The 22,373-nt window shown below is 43.2% G+C and overlaps 1 protein-coding gene across 3 annotated transcripts in view; it reads right to left on the bottom strand.

The window, feature by feature from the left end:
- pde4d (phosphodiesterase 4D, cAMP-specific) overlaps positions 1-22,373 on the bottom strand; it is a 137,742-nt gene that overhangs the window by 8,364 nt on the left and 107,005 nt on the right. For all 3 annotated transcript variants that reach the window (XM_078284983.1, XM_078284984.1, XM_078284985.1), the window contains exons 2-9: positions 16,114-16,305; positions 13,637-13,673; positions 13,438-13,514; positions 12,866-12,915; positions 7,398-7,510; positions 904-997; positions 414-589; positions 162-260 (exon numbers count right to left, since the gene is read on the bottom strand). In XM_078284983.1, the coding sequence (XP_078141109.1) occupies positions 162-260; positions 414-589; positions 904-997; positions 7,398-7,510; positions 12,866-12,915; positions 13,438-13,514; positions 13,637-13,673; positions 16,114-16,305 (838 nt within the window). The remainder of the gene's footprint in view (positions 1-161; positions 261-413; positions 590-903; positions 998-7,397; positions 7,511-12,865; positions 12,916-13,437; positions 13,515-13,636; positions 13,674-16,113; positions 16,306-22,373) is intronic.

The following is a 22,373-nucleotide window of genomic DNA, read 5'->3' as shown; positions in this document are numbered from 1 at the left end:
TATGATTCATTTTTCTGCCCCACAATATGAATTGTCACATTTTTGTATTGCGATATATTGAATTTCGACATTGTCTCATCCTAGCGACAGTATCACAAAAAAAGAAAAATAATGACTGATGTGGCTGATGAATAATTTTTGGGGTTACTGATGGTAATTACCTGGAATATTGTGTACATCATGACTGTCAGTGGCCGGTTCCCAGAGAACTCTGTGATTTTGAAAACGTTAAGGCCCCATTTATTCACATCCTCCAACTCCTGATAAAGGAAATAGAGAGACATTCAGAGAAAAACATATTTTTCCATTTATTTCTTTTAATTTTCCTCTTTTCCCTACTTTGTTCCTTCCTTGCTCACCCTCTCTCTTTCCTCATGAGCCCCCCCCCTATACACACACACACACACACACACCTTAGCGAGTTCATCCTCTGTCTCGGTCTTGACTCCGAAGCGAGGGATGTTGGAGTTTGTGAGGCTGGAGGAGTGCTGCAGCTTCTTCACCCCGCTGATCTGAGACATGGGCTTGTTCTTCTTCTCCTTCTCCTTCTGGGTCTGAGGGGACGGCATCTCCACTTCATGCTGCTTGTCTGGAGAACCGCAGCGAAACAAACATTGAAGGAGAATATGAGGTTGAAGTCTTCTGTTGCTATTAACCTCTGACAGGGGATTTATGCTGCAATTGTTCAACCAGGAAAGAGCAAGCTTGTGAATAGTAACAGTTTATTCTCCTATAGGAATAAAACTTTAGAATAAGAATGCGTACTGTATGGGTGCAGAAATGTACAATGAGGACACTACAGATTCAGTCTCAAGCTTGGCGCCACTTAATTCTCTCTGTTCAGACAGGGTGGATTTTTTTTATTCCAAGCCAGTGGGTCTATCTTCCTCTGTCCTCACTCACCCAGGAAGGTGCTGGAGATGAACTCAGACACCTGGTTCCCAGAGCGGCTCATCTCCGATAGGTGAGTCAGCTCCCTGTTCAACATCCTTTTGAACTGAAACAGACACAGACACACACACACACACAGATGAGGGATTAGTTGTATAACAAAGGACAGAAAATCACAGTTAAATTCTTTATTATTATTATTCATCGATGAGGGGGTATGAGGATTGTCCTATTTGGGGATTGTTTACATACAATCCTGTGGTATTAAGAGGTGCCGTATACCTTTTAGAATAGATCACATCAATAGAGGACAGAAACTGCAAATGCAATTCATAAACCAAATTATCACTAGGAACAGCACAGGTATATCATGAGTATAAATGTTCTATAAATATGTTTGAGGCAAAAGACTGGGATTCATACAGTATGTAGCCACTAGTACAAAGTCTTCTCTTTTACTAAAAATACAACATTTTTATGCTGTCAGTGAGGAATTCAGTTTTTTGTTCGCAAAGGCCCTCCTGCTGGCTGAGGCCTTTTATATGAGACTGCTGAAACTCCCAAAACACACCACAGAAATTATATCCAGGAATTTCACCACTCCTAGTGAAACACACATTCGCACAAACACACAGGTCAGATGTCTACTGCGAGGGACGTCATCAGTAACCCATTTTCCCAATTTCTTTCTCTCACTTTCGATTTTTTTCCCTCTCCCTCACCGCCTGCTTCTCTCTCCTTCTCCCTCTCTCCCTCGTTCTCACTCTTCCTCCCCTGAACCTAATTGGAGTGGCAGACCCAAATTTAGCTCCGGCCCTTTGATTTGAAGACCAAACTGATTGACGTGGAGGAGACTGCTTGAAGTCAGAGATTTACCAAAGTGATTGCGAAACAAGAGAATTACAAAACTGATTGCACAACAAAACCTCTTAAACAAAGCCACTACATTGTCTGAATCATTCTGGCTTCAGTCCAAATGCATAATGTATGTAGATTGATTGATTACATAAATCAATACTGATCACTTAAAATAGACCATTGCAACACTACAGAGTGCTTACTGCGCAACTGTGTATTGAAATCCTATTGAATCACATCCCTTGGGCCTTGTGTGCCTTTTTAAAATGGAGACATCGGATGCAAAGAACCATCTGTAACGTGTTTTTGTCAGGTATTAAGAGCCAGTGAGCTAGAAAATTACAAATACATGCCAGGTAGAGCTATATTTATATAAAAGAATATAAATAAAACAAATGCATTGCAGTGGTATTGAAAGATATTTGCTTGTTTTATATCAGACGTGTGTGTAACGTAGACACATTCCTACCCACATTAGAAAAAATAGAGCAACATAACTACCTGGAGGATTGCTGACCTAAAAAGATCTACATGGAGCTCTTAGAGGTTTACTATTTTAATCTCTCTCTATTTTAGCCTCTGCGGTGTGAAAATTAAATAACAAAAATCACAAAATAGACATAACAATTTCCAAGTATATTAATGCAGTAAAATGTCTTTGATTTTATATTGAATCCCTCTTAGGAATCTATGTATGCTTTTCTGTGCTGTACATCCAGCCATGTCAACACCATTCAAAGGCAACTACAGTGCAAGCAGCATCACCTCTCTCGGTTAAAATGGATAATGGATCCAGAAATGTCACGCCCATGACAAGCATTGTTCCGTGGTAGGCATGCTGTTGAGCTACATACATGTATCTGCTTTCTATTTGTGGTCATACATGTTCACGCAGGGATAAACCTCAGCTAGAAACTGTTTCTGTTCTCTGGAGATGACATCAGGCTATTTTATCTGTGCTGATAGTTGTCTCAAAACCATATTATAGCAGACGCCAAAAAAACCCAAAACAAAACATAATGATTAATTGAAATAAATCAATCGCAGACTACATCTTACCTTTATATATCCCCAGGAGACAGAGAGGAGATAATTGGCTTCAGGCATTTTGACAGATCAACAAAATAGATCCAGAAATAGAAAGGAACAAGGTCTATAGACCCAAATACAGTTCGGATGATGGGGGAGAGAGCACTAGAGAGCTAGCGAAACAAAAACTGCAGCTCTACCCAATAAAAGATCTCAACCTGAGGATCCGTTCAGAGCTTGTTTCAATGTAAATCGGCAGTATAGAGTCCATAAATGAGGCGTCAGGTTGGTGAATATCCAGAGAAAGGAAGCCATGCTCCAGGATGCAGAGAGGAACAGCGGATTCTGAGAGAGGAGGGGTTGGACTGTGGCTCCCCAAAGATCCGATGAGAGCATATCATGACCGCACACACCGAGATACACACTGACACACACACACACACACACACATACACTCATATACAGGGACACACTGCTGAGGTTGTGAATAATTGATGATGGTGCGGATGCTTGGTTGATGCCAAAGCACCGGGACAGCAAGATTTTTCTGTCAACTGCTCCCAAACAAGGCTGGCTGCCTGGCTGTCTGCCTGCTTCTGTGTGTGACACAGGCTCCCATGTGAAGAGCGCAGGCTGCTTCCCTCGCAGTGTCACACAACACCAGCAAATCAGGGCCCAGATAGGGAGAAGAGTGAGCTCATCATCACCTCTGATTGGCTTGGGCTGGAACAGACTTGAGGTCACCCGCTGTGTGATTGGCTAGGACTTAAGTCAGTGGAAATTCCTCTGAAAATTCCTCTCTTGCCATTTCCTTCAAATCCTGCGGTGCACCGGGTGGGGGGGCAGTGATTTTGTGTGTGTGTGTGTGTGTGTTTGTGTGTGTGTGTGTGCGTGTATGAGTAAGAGGGAGAGAGAGGGAGAGAGACTGAGTGTTCCTACTGTAGACCAGTGTTACACGCAATAGTGTAGGTCAATTTGCTATGTGTGTGTGTGTGTGTGTGTGTGTGTGTGATGGCTGACCTCACCTACTGTATGTGATGTAAGTACAGATTAGCTCATCCCTCATCATGCAATATTGAAACGGTGAGGTCAACTTTCCCCCCAGTAATACTCCTGCGAGGTGAGTCACAGTAACATCACTGATGAGATGATGTGCAATATGTGAAAAACCCATTAAAGTTGCAAAAAGGATGAGCGTCACAGAAAGTTGTCCGGAGTGGGTTTAATAAGACGGGAACAGAAACTATTGTCGACACTTGGTTATCGTGTGTCACTGAGGGCAAGTGGTTATCTCATCAGAAGTATAAGAATGACTTCAAGATGGTCCTCTTATTCTGAAATAAGCCCATAACTGTATGATTATGAATAGGGCTGCAACTAACAATTATTTTCATTATCGATTAATCTATAGATCATTTTTCAATTAAATAATCAAGAATCATTTAGTCCATAAAATGTCAAAAATAATGACAAATGCTGATCACAATTTACAAGAGTCCGAAGATTCTTAAAACTGCTTACTTCATCTGACCAGCAGCCAAAAAAAACCCCCAAGTATTAATTCTATAATGATATGAAATAGACAAAAACAGTAAATCTTAACATTTGTGAAGCTGTAACCAGCAAATGTTTGGTATTTCTACTCAATAAATGACTAAAACGATTAATCTGTCAATCGACTAACCGATCAATCGACTAATACAATACTTGTTGGGCATAATTCATGTTTCTAGCATAACAGCCATTGCTATTGCTACTAATTCAACAGCAGTTTATCATCAGCTGTTGATCAGAGTGAAAAGCATCAGACAGCGTCTATATGAAGCTGGGATTCTGAGAAGAGAGAGGAGATAGGTATGTAGAAGCTCTCTCTCGCGTCCTCTGTGTGTGTGTGTGTGTGTGTGTGTGTGTGTGTGTGTGTCTGTGATGGGCCAGTGGCTACAGGGATTGAACAGGGACCAAACCTGTCTCTGCTTACTTTACACCTCACCTCTACAGACGGCCCCGGCACTGTGAGTAATTTACAGCTAGGTTGGAGCAGATGAGACCACTGGCTAACTGAGATACAGAGGCTCCAATTGACTCTGAGCCAAACAGGCCAGCACAGGCCCAACACACACACACACACACACACACACACACACACACACAGGCGCCTCCCTACCTAAGCATATGCACAAATATACACACCCAGAGACACCCACTACCTCCCCACAAACACACACAATCTATCTCTCTCTCTCTCTCTCTCTTTCTCACTCTCTCTCTCTCTCTCTCTCTCTCTCTCTCACAGACACACACACACACACACACATATTGATAGCTCAGACAAGAGGTGCGAACACAAACTATTGGGTAAAAATTGGAAAGTGTCACACCAAGCTTAGCTGTGACTTGTGTGTAATTTGTTCTTCGGAGGAGTGACCAAAAATAATCCATTCCCTGCTGTATATAGCCTGTGACTCCTTGGATCTTGTCTCTGTTGCATTTGTTTCCTTTCTCACATGCCACATTTATTCTGGTGGCAGACGCCCCCTCTCTCCAGAATACTGAGAGAACAGACACAATCTATTTGCAGCCACTGGATTCAATGAATGTACTAATAACTGTGAGAAGTTAATCTGCCGTCCATTGATGATCTAAAAGTTAACAAAATGTACTGACGGAAACACATGGAGGCTGTCATTTTAGAACAGCTAAGAGGTAATGTTAGGCACACAGTGGTAACACACCAGTGTAATAAAATATGCTATAAATACAAAATAAAAATGTTTAATAATTCACAATAATAATAATAATGATAATAATGCTAATGCTAATAATAATAATAATAATAATAATAATAATAATAATAATAATAAAGCAACAGTAAACATGTTGTCTCCCAGGACATGACACAGTCCTTTGACCTATAATTGTAGCCACCCTTGGGTCAAATAGTGTAATTTTGAAAGTGCTGGAGCGCAGTGGTGAGATGCATTATTTCCCAAAATTTGATCAGTGGTGTTCAGTGGGTGGTAGGGGTGGAATGGGGACTGCATTGTTCCCACAAAGCAGTAGTAGCTAAACAATGCGACACATAAGCGCCGGTATGAGAACACCACATTAGCTGGAATGTTTTGCTATAATTTTAACGATACAATTAGGGAATGAATTTTCGTTGTTTCTTTTTAATCTAATTGCTAAGACTTCCCTTCTTTGCTGAATGGAGCTTATGTTGAATGTTGATAACAGAGGTAGAGGATATAGACACAAAGTGATGGCTGTGTGTGAGGCCCAGTTCATAGAGAAATGTAGCGACTGTATTACTGGTGCCATGGTGCATGTGTGTATGTGCAAGTGTGTGTGCGCAGGCACGCACATGTGAGTTGCTGGAGTGAGATGGCAGGCTGGTTGGGCCTGTGGCTGTTGCCATGACAACCAGAGATAGCTGTGCTGGTGAGCAATGGTGAGACACTGCATAGTTACGATGTTATAGTTTTTTATCTTTTCACATTAAAATGAGGCAGATCTCCGTATCCTGCATGTGTTTGTAGCAACATCAGCAGTGTGTGTGTGTGTTTGTCTTATTCCTTTGTCTGTCCGTCTCCCTGCCTCTCCTCTTGGTCCATCCCCCCCGTGTGACATCACGGTGTGTGACATCACCAGCGCCCAGAGCTGATCAGCATGCAGAGCGGCACGGCAGCCCCCCCCCACCACCACCACACACTTGCACTGGAGGCGACTGAGCATGCTCACTGCACAACTCCCTGCCTGCATGACGATGCTTCTGCTATCACTAACACACATAGACAATACAACACAAACACATCGATGTGCGCTTTCATGGCTGAGTATTGGAAAAACACTACCAGCACATACAAGCCATAACCAGATCATGATCGCTCCTATTGTAGAAGTAGAAGAAGGTAGCAGTGCTCCTCAGGCCTGCATGCTAGCCACTACGGGTAAATAAACAGCTGACAAATGTGAACAAGAGGAGGCTAGGTGGCAAATGTGCAGATAATTGAGGAGGAACATTGTGAAGGAGGGCGAGAGAAGGAGTAGGCCACAGACAGAGGAGTTAATACTGAGCAGCTAGGAGAAACAATCTCTGGTATAAACATTAAATCAAATCCCTGGTCAACAATGTATAAAATATGTTGGAGCTAGCAGCACTTGGTAATATGTTACAGAGCTGCATGTCAGCTTGGCTAGTCACTGTGCAATGAGCAGCATTCCACTGCTGCTGAATGACTATATATATATATATTCATGTATATGTATATGTGATACATAGGGCAGTGTAACTTTGGGTACACATAATAATATAAAATATGTATCCCAAATACCTTTTACGCTTTACTACACTGTAATATGTCAAACCAAATTTCGATGGCCAGTACATCAACCACAAAAACCACACCATATTGAATCCTGGGTAGCCGCATCTGGACAGTTCTCAACAAATGACACTGTCAAAGCATTCACATAACGATGGATATGAAGTCTTGAACAAAAAAGAAAAAGCTGCGTTGTCACTTCCTATAGATATCACCTTGTTGGATACAGGATTAAGACTCATTTAGGACTTAAACTTTGTCCCACCGAGTTGGCGGAAACTTTTCTGTTATTCTCACCTTGTTGGAGGCCATCTCGCTGACCGAGTGTCTGGTCTGCAGCGTCTCCAACTGGTCCAGGCACCAGTCCAGCTCCTCCAGGGTCTCAGTGGCCAGCTTCTGGTAGGCCTCCTCTGCGGGGGCGAGACAGGAGGGCAGGGGGTCAGTAAGGGCCCGCTTCAGAGGGCTAGCAGACGGTCCAGGCCCGGGGTCCCCCACCCCACATACAGCTAAGCTGGGATACCCCGAGTGGACACATGGGTGACTCTTCATACTGGACAGGTGGGGCCAGCTGTGGGGCCTGGGAGTAGGGCCTTGTGGTCCTGTATCCTAACCCACACACGAGCACTCACAGGCCGGCCGTACCGAGCCTCACCGACTCCCTTGGAGAAAAGTAACCTCCAATAGTCCTACAGTTCAAATACTTGATTCTCCCTTTCTCCAATCAACAGTAGTCAGATAAAATCCCAGTGAGTACAGTTGCAGTTTAGGGATGGCACCCTAAATCAGATCTGAGTGTCCAAATGAATGTTACAGAAAAGAGAGGCTGCTGGACGTACCTCTGTGAAAACCACAGCAGAGAATACAGAGGTAGCCCCTCGGCTTCAGAGGAGCAAAAGACCAAAAGCGAAACACAGACAATCCCACACAGACACACTCGCTCACCATCTCCCATGCACAGCACTCATCACTCAGATTGCTCTCAGTGGTCTAGGTGTCTAAGGTTTAGTCTATAGTCCATAAGAGAGGTGTAATTCCAGTCATGTAGCAGGATGAAGAGCAGTCTGCTTAGCAGGCCCATGTCTGCCATGGGAGGGATGGAGGGAAGAGAGGGACGGAGGAAAAGAGGATCCAGTGAGAGGCTCAGAAACAGTCAAGTTCCATCTCAATGCTGTCCAGTACGCAACAAAGACAAGATTGGCCGTAGCATCCTGACATGGTTACCAAATACAAAGACATCTCTCACACACACACACACACACACACACACACAGACACAAACAGACACACACACACACGTACACACACGCACACTCACATACACACCAGACGAAAAGCTAACCATAACACATCATGATTGTGTCTCCTTAGCCTCCCTGCCATTAAAAACGTCCATGCTATCCAAAGAGGAAAGGTTATAATCCGGTGCTGTGTGTGTTTGTGTTGAAGAGAGTGTTTCCTATAGATGCTGTGTGTATAGGGGGTGGGATGCTGTTGCTTCGGCGTCCCTGGTAGCCAAACGTGCTGCTCTCCCCGAGCTGTACCTAAAGCCTGAGAGGACTGCACTGTGGATGGGGAAGGGAGAGTGGTAAAACACGGACTGGAGCATTAGAGGAGTGGAGCGAGAGGCAGGGAGCTCCCTATATTGCGTGTACATGCATGCATGGTAATGTATGTTCAGCATACAAATACAGAGAGAGAGAGAGATAGAGGAATGGAGGGATGAAGGAAGGAAGGAAGGAGAGAAAGGTAAAACAAGAAACAAGACAGACAGAGGTGGAGGTGTCTCTATTACGACTATTAGTGATGCAAGCCCTATATCAAATACTTACTTTTACTTTTATTATATATCCTTCCATTTGTTTCAATTGCAAATCGAACACATGCCTCTCTCAAAGTCGGTCTACATTAATAGAAAATGTCACCTTGTCAGAAGCCAATTAATATTGATGTCTTGACTAATTTAGGGGAGCAAGGGCTTTTAATGCAATGTGATCTGTGATCTGGGAGGGGGATCACTTTGGCTGTAATTAAATTACACAGACAGAGAAAACAGTGGCAAATTAAAATGCAGGAGGACCAAATTTAATCACATGATGCAATGTAAATTTTACATTTCAGTTCTTAGGAGTATGTAGCATCCAGACTCTCTCTGAGATTTTGAAAAACACAGTATTGTCACAGTTTCATGTGGGCTTTTTGTGAGGGGAAAAAAGCTGCTTCTATATCCTACTTACTGGGACGTTTTATTTTTAAAGTGCATGGTGCAAGGTTTACAGCTCTGGATTGCATGTGTGGTATTTAAGCATTTGAGTGTTTACAAGAGCTATTATAGTGTGGAGTGATTCATTATAATTATGCGTTTGGATGCATGCACCCCATTTGCTATACTGTTACATGTAGGCTTGTGTAGTATACAGGCATGAGCATTGTATCAGCATGACCACCTCTAAACCTCTTTTGTCACCTCCTCTCTCTCTCTCAACAATATCCCCCTCTCCTGGTTCATTGTCTTTGAAAAATCTCTCCCTCCCTCCTTCCATTAGTCCCCTTCCTCTCCCACACTCTGGTTTCCTCCGTTGATCTCTGAACATCCTTCCTCCTCCCTCTTTTGTCTCCTCTCTGTCTCTCCCCCTTCTCTCTCTCTCTCTCTCTCTCTCCCAGTCTCCCTTTCTCTCTCTCTCTCTCTCTCTCCCTGGTGTGGTGTCAGTGGCTGGGGTGCTACTCTTTCTGACAGCAACTGCACTGACGTCAATGACATTCTTCTCATGCTTAGTGCGACATCAGACACCGGCGCTCAGAGAGGCCACTCTGCTGCACAGACGCAAGGCTGCAGCCAAACTACGGACCGGAACAGCTCAGCGCTGAAGTCGGACCGGGATAGGGAGAGGGTGAGAGAGATGGAGGAAGGGGTAGAGGGAGAGCAAAAGGGAGAGGAGAAAGAAGAGGCTGCACTATGAGGGACAGCAATATCACTGATGTGATATAAAGACTCAATCCCAAACTCTGATTACCATGATAATTCATAAGTGATTTACATTTATTATCCATCATTTCAAAAATACGTTGATATTCAGTAGTTTGAATTTTGTGTCCTGTGTAAATTACTTAAATTAGTAATTTATCAAACCTGTAAGATGCTATCAATGCAATTGAAAAGACATGAAATATACTATAAGTGTCATTTGCCAATTTAATGACAAGCATCCAAGCTGAAGTGACAGCCACCTTTTTCAAAGTTGACGTCCAATTCTAACCCTACAGCTACTTTTAAACAATGAACACCGCCCTCTTTAATCTTCCTGATTGTTGATTTATGCCATGTCTTTTTGATTCGTTGAGTTGAATTGAGCTTTAATTTATGCGTTGTAAAGTGTATTTGAGTAACCTGAAAAGTGCTACACAAATAAAATATATTATTATTACTTACTGTCAAACCAACAACCACCTAAGACATACTGGCATGTCTCTATCTCCTGTCTCCTCTGTAAGTCTGACGCTGAATATTACAGGAGCTAATTAGAGTTTGTCTGTCTCATTACCTTTACAACAGCATCTCCTCTCCTCTACAACAGGTCAAAGGTTACTGGAGTCATTCTAAAACTGGAATTGTTCTAAAATAACTTTATTTATCTGATCAATATGTCAATGACAGATGACAGAAAAATGTATTGACAGGTGGGGGAGAGGGGTGGGGAGGTGGAGCTGGAAGAGCAGGGACGCCTAAATGTGGGCCTGCTCTAATTCAGCAGCAGCAGCCTCTCCCTGTCTGATTTAGAGTTACTATTAATTACGCTGCTTTTATTGTCTTTCTCAGCAGGACGGCATAGTGGCAACCTCAGCAAGCCTCTGCATTACAAGTAGTCAATACACTCAAACAATCTCCCCCATGACTCACGCCTGCCGCCGGCTTATGGCAGGGCCCATAATGGCTGAGCACCATGAGGTCTAAATATAGTGCAATGTCATCAATTCCTCATACACAAGGAGGTTATGTATCTTTGCTATGTAAGAGGATCAATGTGAAGCTTTGTCATGGGGGAGGCAGGTGGGCAAAGCATTTTTCAAGGCTTCTCCACATTTACTGTACAGTATTGTATATTGTGTGGAAACATGGTGCTCTTGAACATGGTGTGTGTGTGTGTATCTGTGCATGTGTGTGTGTGTGTGCATGTTAGGGATACATCTTACTAAACAGAACACATTGATATTATTTAGTAACATCAGAGGCTAAACAGACTCTTGTACAAACACTGGCAGCTAGGTTCCAGCCATTTATAATGCCAAAAGGCAAAAAGAAGTGACTATTCAAGGACAAGTCTATTCTGGCCACCGGAGTGTGTGTCTGTGTCATGTCCTCTACACAGCAAAACCACACAAAGTAGACCAGACAGGCTGTACAGTAGACATAGCCAGCCGATCTAAGTCAGATATGACTATACTGTAAGGGGCTGACAATCTATTACTGAAATACTGACAGGCGCATCTTAATGGATCAAGGGCTTAAAGATGGCAGCCTCCTGGCATTGAACCGGCAACTAACACTAAAATTAAACATCTTAGCACTTTGAAAGGTTCTTTGGCTTGTCCCGATGCAGTGGGCAATGCAGAAACTATTTTTATAGGTCTTAAGTAAATGGTTTCACCTTCAACCGTAAGTCTTTATGCATAAGAAAATAGAAATAAAAATGTAATAAAAAAGATGTATCGCCGAAGTAAGTTGAACCCTTTAGTCACCTGCTAATATATGAAGGCCTGGAAGGTCGGTATAGGAAAAGACGCAGGAATGAAGTGTGAGCGGCTTCCTGCTGAATTAAGCATCCTTAAACAATCCAGGACACCGGGGGTTTTGTGGAACGTAGGCAGGGCTCATGAACTGTCACTCATGGCCCATACACTACTAGTTGTGACACATCAGTTTGGCAGGGAGGCTGGAACACACAGCACTGACAGCACTGACAGCACTGACGGATTAACAGACTGACTCCTTGACTGACACATGCAATGTCATGTCCAGAGACGGAGACTGCAAAGCAGCATGTGAAGCCTGACATTCACCCTCTGTTCATAAATGATGTGCATTTACCAGTTTTGACAAACTAGTCGTTGCCATCTATAACTAGCTTTTCAGAAGATGATTGATAATTTGACATGGTAATACAAACACAGTAAACCCACAAAAGGCCACACCTATCCCAACCTTATAGCAATGCAACAGCTGCTGAAGCCTGGGGATATTTTGTGCTGGCCTACCACTTCTCCTGTCCTCTTTCCTCTTGTACATCCTTTTGCGTACCACTAGGTTTGCTCCACTGAACCACATCTCTGCAAAATATGTCAGCCATATTTGTATTCTGATTGTGTTCCACATCATGTTCATGTTCTTTGGCTCCCCCCAAAGGATGTCTGTGTTTGCCAGTCCCTCATCACAACCATGCTGACATCTTAAAATAGACAAGAACATCACTATAACAACATAAGCATCCTTCATATAGGACTCATTTCATTTTGTTTTCAGACGGATTTAAGTAAAATAGTGCATGCTACTACTACTATTACTATTACTACTACTACTACTTATAATAATATTTTTTTTCTATCAGAAATATCTAGTGCTCATTTACACATCACACGGAGGCCTATGAATACTAACACACACACACACACACACACACACACACACACACACAAACACCCACACATATACACACACACGCACATACACACACACACACACACACACCAAAGACACGTTACTGTCCACATACCTGTGAAGGAGGTCTTGGTGATGGGTGGTGGGTTACACATGGGTGATCTCCTGTTGTAGGGGTGGGGGGGGGGGGGGGGACAAACACACAGACTTGACTCGTTTCCTTCCCAAAATCAGTTGTTTTGCCAAACTTTCTACATGACTCTCAGCAGTAAGTAGGCAGCATCTCCCTTAGTCTTCACTCATCACATCTCTCACTTCTCGTTTAGGGAGCACTATGGCGGAGGGCACCTTTACAGAGCCGACTGCTGCTGTTGTTGTAGTACCCAATAAGAACAGCAGAGGGCGAACAAAGCTAGACTGTGTGCAAGCACTCGGCACAGCAGAGGCAGGTACAGCATGTTAATTAGGGCAGTAGTACAGAAGGAGAGTATGTTGACTACAAAACAATGCTATTGGTGTAGTAGGGCTATAGTGAATATGATCAAATACTGTGATAGGGAAGTATCAGTAGTGTACAGCTATGATGACTGTTAACTATAAACAGAATCTCGCCTCCAATAATTACAGCTTTCATTTCTGTCTGAAAAAATTCAATAAAAGGGAGCAGTAGTGCTTTTGGCAACTTACTTATTGGATGCTCTGTCTTGTTGCAGATTGGTTAATGCACCAAAATTGTTCCGTACAGTTCTCAAACTGGCGAGAACCTGAAGGAGATATGGCAGATTAGGACAGAATTATTTGTACTTTTTCAGTGCAAGAATATACACATCAATATACATATAACAGCATATAACATCAAAACGAAACAGTAAGATTGACACCTCACCTGTGCAAATGGCGTTACAATCATATCGTCACCATGACTGGAAGACAGAGAGAGAGTGACAGATCTAATGTTAGATCTAGGCCTATATTGAAATATTGACATTTTACAACACAGGAGTATGTTTTCTGGAAGGACAAGAGGGGAGGGGGGGAGGAGTTTGGGGATGGGGGGTTTGGAGGGGGGGGGTCATCACATCGGATTAGGATCAGTGTCTCAGATACATTCCGTCATTGTGACATGTTTACTCTAGACATCAGCTACCAGCTGAGCCCCCATTGTGCAGAATGACAGACAAATTCAAAATTCATAAAAAGGTTTACCATAGATTCAGCCATTGGTTTCAATAAGAGACTTTAAGAGCTTTGTTTATTGGGCATGTCTCAGTACACATAAGCTAGACTTATATTCAAAGAACGACATTTCCCTTCAGCAGCACCTACCAATAGATTCACTAAGGGCACTAAAACCTGCCTGTATCCCACATGGCTCTCTTTGCACTTGCTGTATAGACAGATAATGTCACTCACACTTTCCCTCTCTTTCCATTCCTTCCCTTCTCCTCTCTCCCTTGTCATGTGCTCCTTTATTTGGATCAGGCTATCACAATCTGTTTATTTATTTTTATCCAGGGAATGTCAACTGAACATGTTTGCCCTGTTTCACATACTCTACTGGAGCAGTTGGGGGTTAGGGGCCTTGCTCAGGGGCACATGGACGCTGGAGGGAGGGAGGGGAGAACGCAACTCCTTCACGTTCTTTCCCAGACAGTCCGACTGGCAACCTTCAAGTCACAACCCCCCCACCGTGTCATGTGTCTGTGTGACTGTCAACATTTGCTCAGGTGACAAGAGTGTGTTAGTGACATAGTCACGTAGTACACAGTGTATTACTCAGTTCTACTAGACCACAGGCACGTCACGGACACACCTACTGGCTCATGCCCAATGACAACATGACATCTCTGATATGAACGTCCAAGGAGACACAAGCTGGTCATGTGCTCCCATTGCAAGACGAATGCAAGGTAGTTACTGCAAATATGACTACATGTCAATATGACTACTACATTTAGAGAGGGAGATACAGAAATGACGTAGAAAGGAAAGAAGGAAGGAAGAAAGGGTGGAAGGAAGGATGGAAGGAGAGTGCTGCATTTTAGTGCAGTTGCACTGGCACTAATTTCTCCCTTCCATCACCTCTACACTACATGGAATGGGTGGTGTTTGATGGCTCATCTTTTATTTAGCTTTCAATAATTTATTTGGCCAAAACTGGCATAGCCCTATTAGATGGCTTTTTCCCACTAAGTTATTCCCTTTGAAGCATTTATGGTCACTATGCCTATTTCTCCAGAAAATGTCTCCTTGCTAAGCATTTAATGAAATAGAAACATGATTTATTGTTACAGCCTTTAATTTAATTGTGAGGCTGTATTTTTTAGAATTTTATAAAGGGAACTGTTAATAGTTGTTTCCTGCTAGCTATCTCAATTTACCTATTATATCTGAGTCAATAAAATTGGAAACAATCAGTCAATTGTCTGACTGCATGTAATATAAAAGAGATTGTAAAAATAGTGGTTTAAAATGGGGTAACTGGATACTAGGCGAGGTCATGGCAGGGTCACTGGTCCAATACTACAAATCAGTAAGGAGGAAGTGTACGGTTACTGCAAGACTTTACTTTCCATCCTTTTCATTATTTGTCTTTCCTTTAGACTCTGTTTTCAGTCAATATTCTTATTTCCTATAGCAGTGAGACTACATGTAACTAGATAGCCACCATAGTATGGGAAATGAGGAATATGCTATCAAAATACACCGGACGTTGACCCTGAAAATGCCAGCTGATTTGCTCATGTGCGTTGACCTCCTTTCTAGAGTGTGCGCTGCTAAAGCTGTGAGGCAATGGGGAATTAGAATTATTAAAGCCAAAGGATTTCAGAAACTCAGGAGGCAAAACTGGTAAAATGCACTGCACAAATCCCTCTAACTATCTTCATGTGTTATATGGAAATAAACTGACTATTTGGCGATTATCAAAGAGGCACATTAACTCTGAAATGGACTGAACTGTGCTTGTGGGTAACTTGTTATTGACTGTCTTGTTTATGCTACGGGACATGGCTAAGAATAGAGTCCTCTCTCAATGTGACCCCACACAATCAGCTGTCAGTCATGTAGACTTCCCACCACGGCCAAAGCAGCCTGGGCAATGGCTATAAGACCTGGCTATAGGGGATTATAAACATCAAACCATCACACATTCACTCGGATAAAAAAATGTCAATATTCACTGAAAGGTATTGTGGTAAGGATAATAAACTGTGGTTAAAACAAAAATAAACACAACACAGTAGAAAGAGCAAGACAGGGAAGACAGAGGGAAGTGAGAGTGAGAGAGAGATAATAAAAAGAAAGCTGCAGAGGGGCACTGAGACATTAAGTGTAAGCAAAAAAAAGATACCATCCACTCACATGTCACTGGCAATGGAGGAGTTTCGGGACATGGACTTGGGCGAGAGGTCGTAGTCACTGTCGGAGCGATAGAGGAACGACTCTCTCCGTTGGCTGTGGACAAAGTTGGCCTGCAGGATGAGGCCGGACCCCGGGCTGGCCATGGGGTCCAGGGGGCTGCGACCCGATGATGTGCCATTGTCCACATCAAAACTGGATTGACAGAGAGAAAGAGAGATGGGGAGAAAGAGAGAATGATCAGAATCTGAAAATCATCTTAGAACAGAATTCAAATGTTATTTTGATGATCTTTGACAGTTCAAGCAACATTTCTGAACATGTTCAACTCTCCAGTGACGCTCCAAAAGAGTAACCATGGATGTAATGCTAAAGAACCAAGATTATCAAAAGTGAAATTATGAGGGATTGTTTGTAGGGATGCACCGGTTTTCTGGGGCCGATTCCAATTTTTTAACAGTGTGATCAGCCGATAAACCAATCTGATTGCCGATTGAAATGATGCATTTCACCCAGACTCTCTTGTAAAAGTGCACAGCAAGCATGAATACTACCCTAAAATTCTAATATCCTACTGTGTTTAACAGATTGTTCTTATGGCTGCATGACATAGCTGGCCTATCCATGTGTAAATAAATTTGAGCTTTTATCCAAACATAGTAATTACATGCTAATGTGTGCTTGATGACTGATGTGCTTACTCAACTATTGCCACTGGTAGCACATGAAAAGTTTTTCATTGCAGCAGCATAGGCTCTGCCTTCTGTCCAATACATTAAACTGGTTCCTAATCTCTGATCATCTGAAATGAACTGTCAATGCCAGATGGACGACATGCCCACGCTACTCACATTCTGCTGACTGCTGCAAACTGGCTAATACATTCAACCGCTTTCCTGATCAGGATTTTGATCAGGCAATCGTAGATGACCTAATTAGAACGTCTATTATGATCGGTGGCCAATTGATCGGTGCCTCCTTAATTGTCGGAGCAAACTGCAGCACTAACCCTGGCAATCGACACTCTATCCACCCAGTCATTCTACATCCAACAAGCCAACATGCGCTGTCATCAGTACACACTAGCACTGGACCACTGGGAATACCTCTGCTCTGATAATGCAACTGACTCGCAGCCTAAACCCTCTCTGCAACCCTGACACCATTTCCCACCGCGATGTCACGATGAGCTCCTTAGTGTCTCCCAGGTGATCGTCCGCCCAGGTGATGACTAAGGCCTGCCACCAGGGAGATCTGCCTCATCGCCAGGGTTACCAAGCAATCCCATAATCCCGTCAGGTGTAGCTGCTGAGGTCGGTGGGGGAATTCCCCGTAACGTGACGTCAAACACTCAAAGGGATGACGTCCCCTTTGTCATCATCATCCTCCTCATCCTCATCACTATGGGAACAGCCTCAGTATTAAGTCTATATCATCTACGCTTGAGTTGGTACGGGACACCCTGCTCATGTCGATGTTCGCCTTCCATTGCCGGTGTGTGTGTGTGTGTGTGTGTGTGTGTGTGTGGACTGACATGCATATGTCTGTGCATGAGCAGGATGTCCTCAGAACATCTGTCTGTGCTGTGTGTTTTATTCATGTATCGACTGTATACGTGTGTGTGTGTGTGTGTGTGTGTGTGTGTTAGGGTTAGGGTGGTTGTTTGTTTGTAGGGAGCATTTCAGAACACTGACGACATGTTCTCCCATAAAACATCCAGTTACCTTGTCATTACATGATTGAAAAGTGACGAACATCTCCCAGGCTCATATGTTTTCTACAGAGCGTTTCACACCTTCAACAACTGATGACTTATAGACTTAACAGACACTAGTTATAAACACCTTGTACTACATTGAGCAGGTTCGGTTTGTAGGTTGAGAAAATGGAGGTTCACTGATTGTAGTCGTGGTTTATGAATGTTTTGTGAGAGAGACTTTGAGAGGAAGAAGTAATTATGCTGACTTTTCTCCCCCAGGGCCGTATCACTGCAACAGGCCAGGGCTCAGGCTTACACACCCAGAGCTGCAACCATCTATTATGGATGGGGTCTCTCTCTCTCTCTCTCTCTCTCTCTCTCTCTCTCTCTCTCTCTCTCTCTCTCTCTCACACACACACACACACACACACACACACACACACAATGTGAAACCATACACCAGTCATCAGTGTCTTCTCTCTCTAGCCGCTTTTCCACAGGCCAGATTTTCCACCTCCACCCATCCCATCCATCTGTGTTACAAAAGAGCCACATAATGAGACTATGTGCATTAAAATGCATTATCTATGGACTAGGTGCACAGTATGGCCAGCATTCTCTAAGGGCCAAATTAAAGCCTGAGTGCTGCATTTTACCATAAGAGTAAACCTCATTATCACTTGATGAACTGTAAGATAAACAATACATGGGGGAGAAAGCCTAATCAGTGACTTCCACTTCCTTACTCAAGTAGAAGCACTGTTACCTCAAAGAAATTTTACTCAAGATCGAGCAAAACTTGAAGAAAATACATACTTTAAAACACACTAGAGTTACCAGAACAGTTACTTTTCACCTCTGGAACAACAGGGCTATTCCTTTACACCCGAATCTAAGCTCTACACAGCCACAACAAGTACACAGGACATGCCAGACATTTTTTCCACAACAACTAAATGGGTAAATGCAGAGTTATCGCCTTGTGATCTCTCTGAGAAGCAGGAGATAAGTGAGTGTGAGCCATGGTTGTGGAATGGGATAGTTTGGCCCTCGGCCTGACGACTGAGGGAGGGGCAGTCACATTGTCCTCCTCTGTCTGCCTCTTAACTACCTCTTTATCTTAGATAAACACACACACACACACAGCTTGGGACGACTTCTCAATTTTTCTCCTCAATTTTGTTCCGTCTTCCCGTGGCTCACCCAACCTTTGTCTCTGAAGCTTGCCTTTCTGAGCCCTGCCTTTCTATATTCTATATTTCTATATTCTGCACTGGATCAACAGCATCAAGCAGTAATAACCTAAACTGCAGCCCCTCATCCCCCCCTTCATCCCCGCCCCCTTATCACATCAATCGACTGATACTTTCCATCTGTTCTCCTGACTGAAGTTGTGAAAAACCACACTCTCTCACAAACACAAACACACAAGTCAGACAACTCATCATAACTTCTCACTCCAAGCACAGGTCAGTCAAGTCTCCAGCTGTCCTGTGCGATAAGTGTGTATGGGTGTTTGTGTCGTAATCTGTGAGCAAGAGAGAGAGAGAGAGAGAGAGAGAGAGAGAGAGAGAGAGAGAGAGAGAGAGAGAGAGAGGCACACGACAGATCGAGAGATAGTAGTGAAAGATAGTGAAAGTGTTTAAACATGACACCCGGCATATGTTAAGCAACTGATTATCACACATATTCTGACGTCACAGCCCACATAGATTTTAGGCAGCACTCTGACACGTAACTCTCTCACACGCATCACTACACACACATCACACTGCATATTCTGGATATGTACGGTGTGACTGCACTGACACACCCTCTTTGGAAATCCTAGAAATGATATTCACCACCAGCTAGCTGTGGTATTGCACCAGCATTGACATCACAGTAGGAATGTCTGTTTTTTTGTTTTTTTTTCTACTCTGACACAAAGCCACGGCCTTTGATGAGTAAGCATAAGCAAAAATTGAGCAAAAATGTCAACACCCTTATGACTGTGCTGTGAGATTCAACACAGACAACTCACAGGAGAGGAGGAAATACAACATAGCTTAGAGGCTGAAACAGTAGGCAACCAGACCCAAAAAGGGAGTGAGCCAGGGCCAAGATCTGATTGGCTAGAAAGGAAGCATTTTACCCCACAATCATTGGACAGGAGACATGAGAAGCTTTTTCAAGCTGGTCCAGATATCCCATCTGCTGAATATCACTGCTAACACTGGAGAAGCCATATATGTCTTCACCTTCCCCAGGGTCGTCCAGAGTTTAAAACTCACGCCGACTTTCCTTTCCATCTTTACACATCAGAATCACGAGGAAGACGGTGGGACAACTGCATCATTGGTATTTTTCCAAAAGAGCATCAAGATTTTGCTCTCGCTTTCGTACACAGAGATAATCTGCTCTGACGTAAAACAGAAAAAATCAGTCCAATTTTCAACTTTCTTGTATATCCACATGGTCAGAGCAGATAATAGCTGTAAATTCTGGACTAGAGTTCGATCCATATGGGTTTTTGAAGGCTGATACCGATAATTTTGTATCGGTGCTGCCAATTGCAGATACTTTGCACCATAATTAACACATACTTTTATTCTTGTCAGGGTGGAAAAGCCTCTGAAACAGCATGGGACCATGGGACAATAAAACCCAGACTAATGAAATTCTTTTAGGTGGGTCAGCAGCTCTTTAAGCCTCTCTTTAATCTATTCAATGGTACTGTAGGTGAAAGTCACACACCGCCTTTAAATAACGAATTAATTTACAAAAACCCTATTGAACAATTAAATGAAAAAATAAAATGTGCAACCACAATAAAATGTTCTGTTTTTCATGTATGTGATCAGGGAGGAACCATCATCTTATCGTGGATGACAGCCATGACTGGCCGCTTTGTAATATTTACTGTAATCAAAGCCCAATATCGGCCTGATATATCGGTAAACTGATATATCAGTCTGATCCTACTCTGGACCCGAAGGTGGTTCACGGGAAAATTAAACAAGACACAGATTCATTTTGAAGAAATGTGCATTCAAAGCTCCTGGCTGTATCATTTTGCCAAAACCTTGTGTTAAAGTAAACTGAATAAAATATTGTGGAAGAGTAACTTGTAATTTGACTACCAACAAGAGAAGACCTGAAGAATACAGTTTCCCACAAGTCCCACAGGAGTAGAATTTCCTGAATGGGTTTCAGGTTACAAGCAAATCATTTTGGCATTGTGTGTTGCCAGAGAAAAAAACTTTCAAATGCACTGTAACAGGGCATTTGGTAGGTCAAAACATGAGGTGGTTGTAAGGCTACTGAGATAGATGAGTAGTGGCTACTGTGACTTTATACTGTAGGACGTTCCTGGGTCACACACATGCCTCAGGACAGTCTCAACAGCACAGCTCTTTTTCTCTCTCCCTTTGTCTCCGTCATCACTTCTGTTGCGATCTACCCGCTCTCTCTCTCTCTCTCTCTCTCTCTCTCTCTCTCTCTCTCTCTCTCTCTCTCTCTCTCTCTCTCTCTCTCTCTCTCTCTCTCTCTCTCTCTCTCTCTCTCTCTCTCTCACACACACACACTCACACACACACACAAACACAAACTGTATAGCTCAGATCAATGACTCATTCATTCTCAGCCTTGGGTCATTTGAGCAATTATAAAAACCACAGGAGTTGACATGAGAGAGCTGTGAGGAGACTTATTGTAGGGAGAGGTCAGGCCATAGTGTCTTTGTTAGTTTATCAACTTGGGGGAAGACAGTGCAGCATTGTTTTCCCAATAGTCATTGGTGGGCAAGAAAGTTTCCAACGTTGCTAGAGACAATGTGCAATGGAAATATTATGATTTTGTCATTTCCCCCCCCCCCCAAAATGCAAAGTAGTACAGAGCATTGTGTTTAGAATTAGTGCTTTTCATACTGAATCAAAAAAAGGGTTAAAATCTACACGACAACTAAAACTGGGTCAAAAACAAGGACTGACGTGGAACCAAAATTACGCACAACTTCCAGTGCTGAAAAAAAAAAAAAAGACTGCAGTGAGGGATATGTAAGCAAAGTGTGGAGAAGTGTGGAGCAGAACAGAGGTGCATGTCGAAGCAGACAGAGGGAAGACGACACTGGATTTATTTTAGAAAGCTGCGAGGACACAGAGGGGAGCATGCAGAGGAAGGACAAGGAGAGACGTGTCAGGACTGTGTGTGTGCCTTTATGTGTGTGTGTGTGTGTAGGCTGCGTGTGAATGCGTTAACCTTGACCATGTTCTAAATGCAAAACAACAACAACAACCCACAAAAAAAAGAAAAAGAAGCCAAAGGTGACAGGGAGGCAGGAGAAGGGGCACCGATGACATTTTTGATGTCACACACACACACACACACACACACATACGGTACACTACGCAGTGGACAAGCAATGCAGGTTAGGTGACAAACCGAATGTCATGGGACACGGTGACGTCAGAGTCAACACTTTGATGTGTGCCGGACGTGTTTACACCCCTGATCACTTTAAATAGGTGACACCGACGTGCAGTTGAAAGACAAGGTGCTCTGGCAAATCAGGAAAAAGTGGCGT

The sequence above is a fragment of the Centroberyx gerrardi genome, chromosome 8 (assembly GCF_048128805.1).
Source record: "Centroberyx gerrardi isolate f3 chromosome 8, fCenGer3.hap1.cur.20231027, whole genome shotgun sequence".
In the NCBI taxonomy this organism is placed as follows: Eukaryota; Metazoa; Chordata; class Actinopteri; order Beryciformes; family Berycidae; genus Centroberyx; species Centroberyx gerrardi.
The sequence above is the reverse complement of the archived record's forward strand: the minus strand, read 5'-3'. Positions and strand labels throughout refer to the sequence as shown.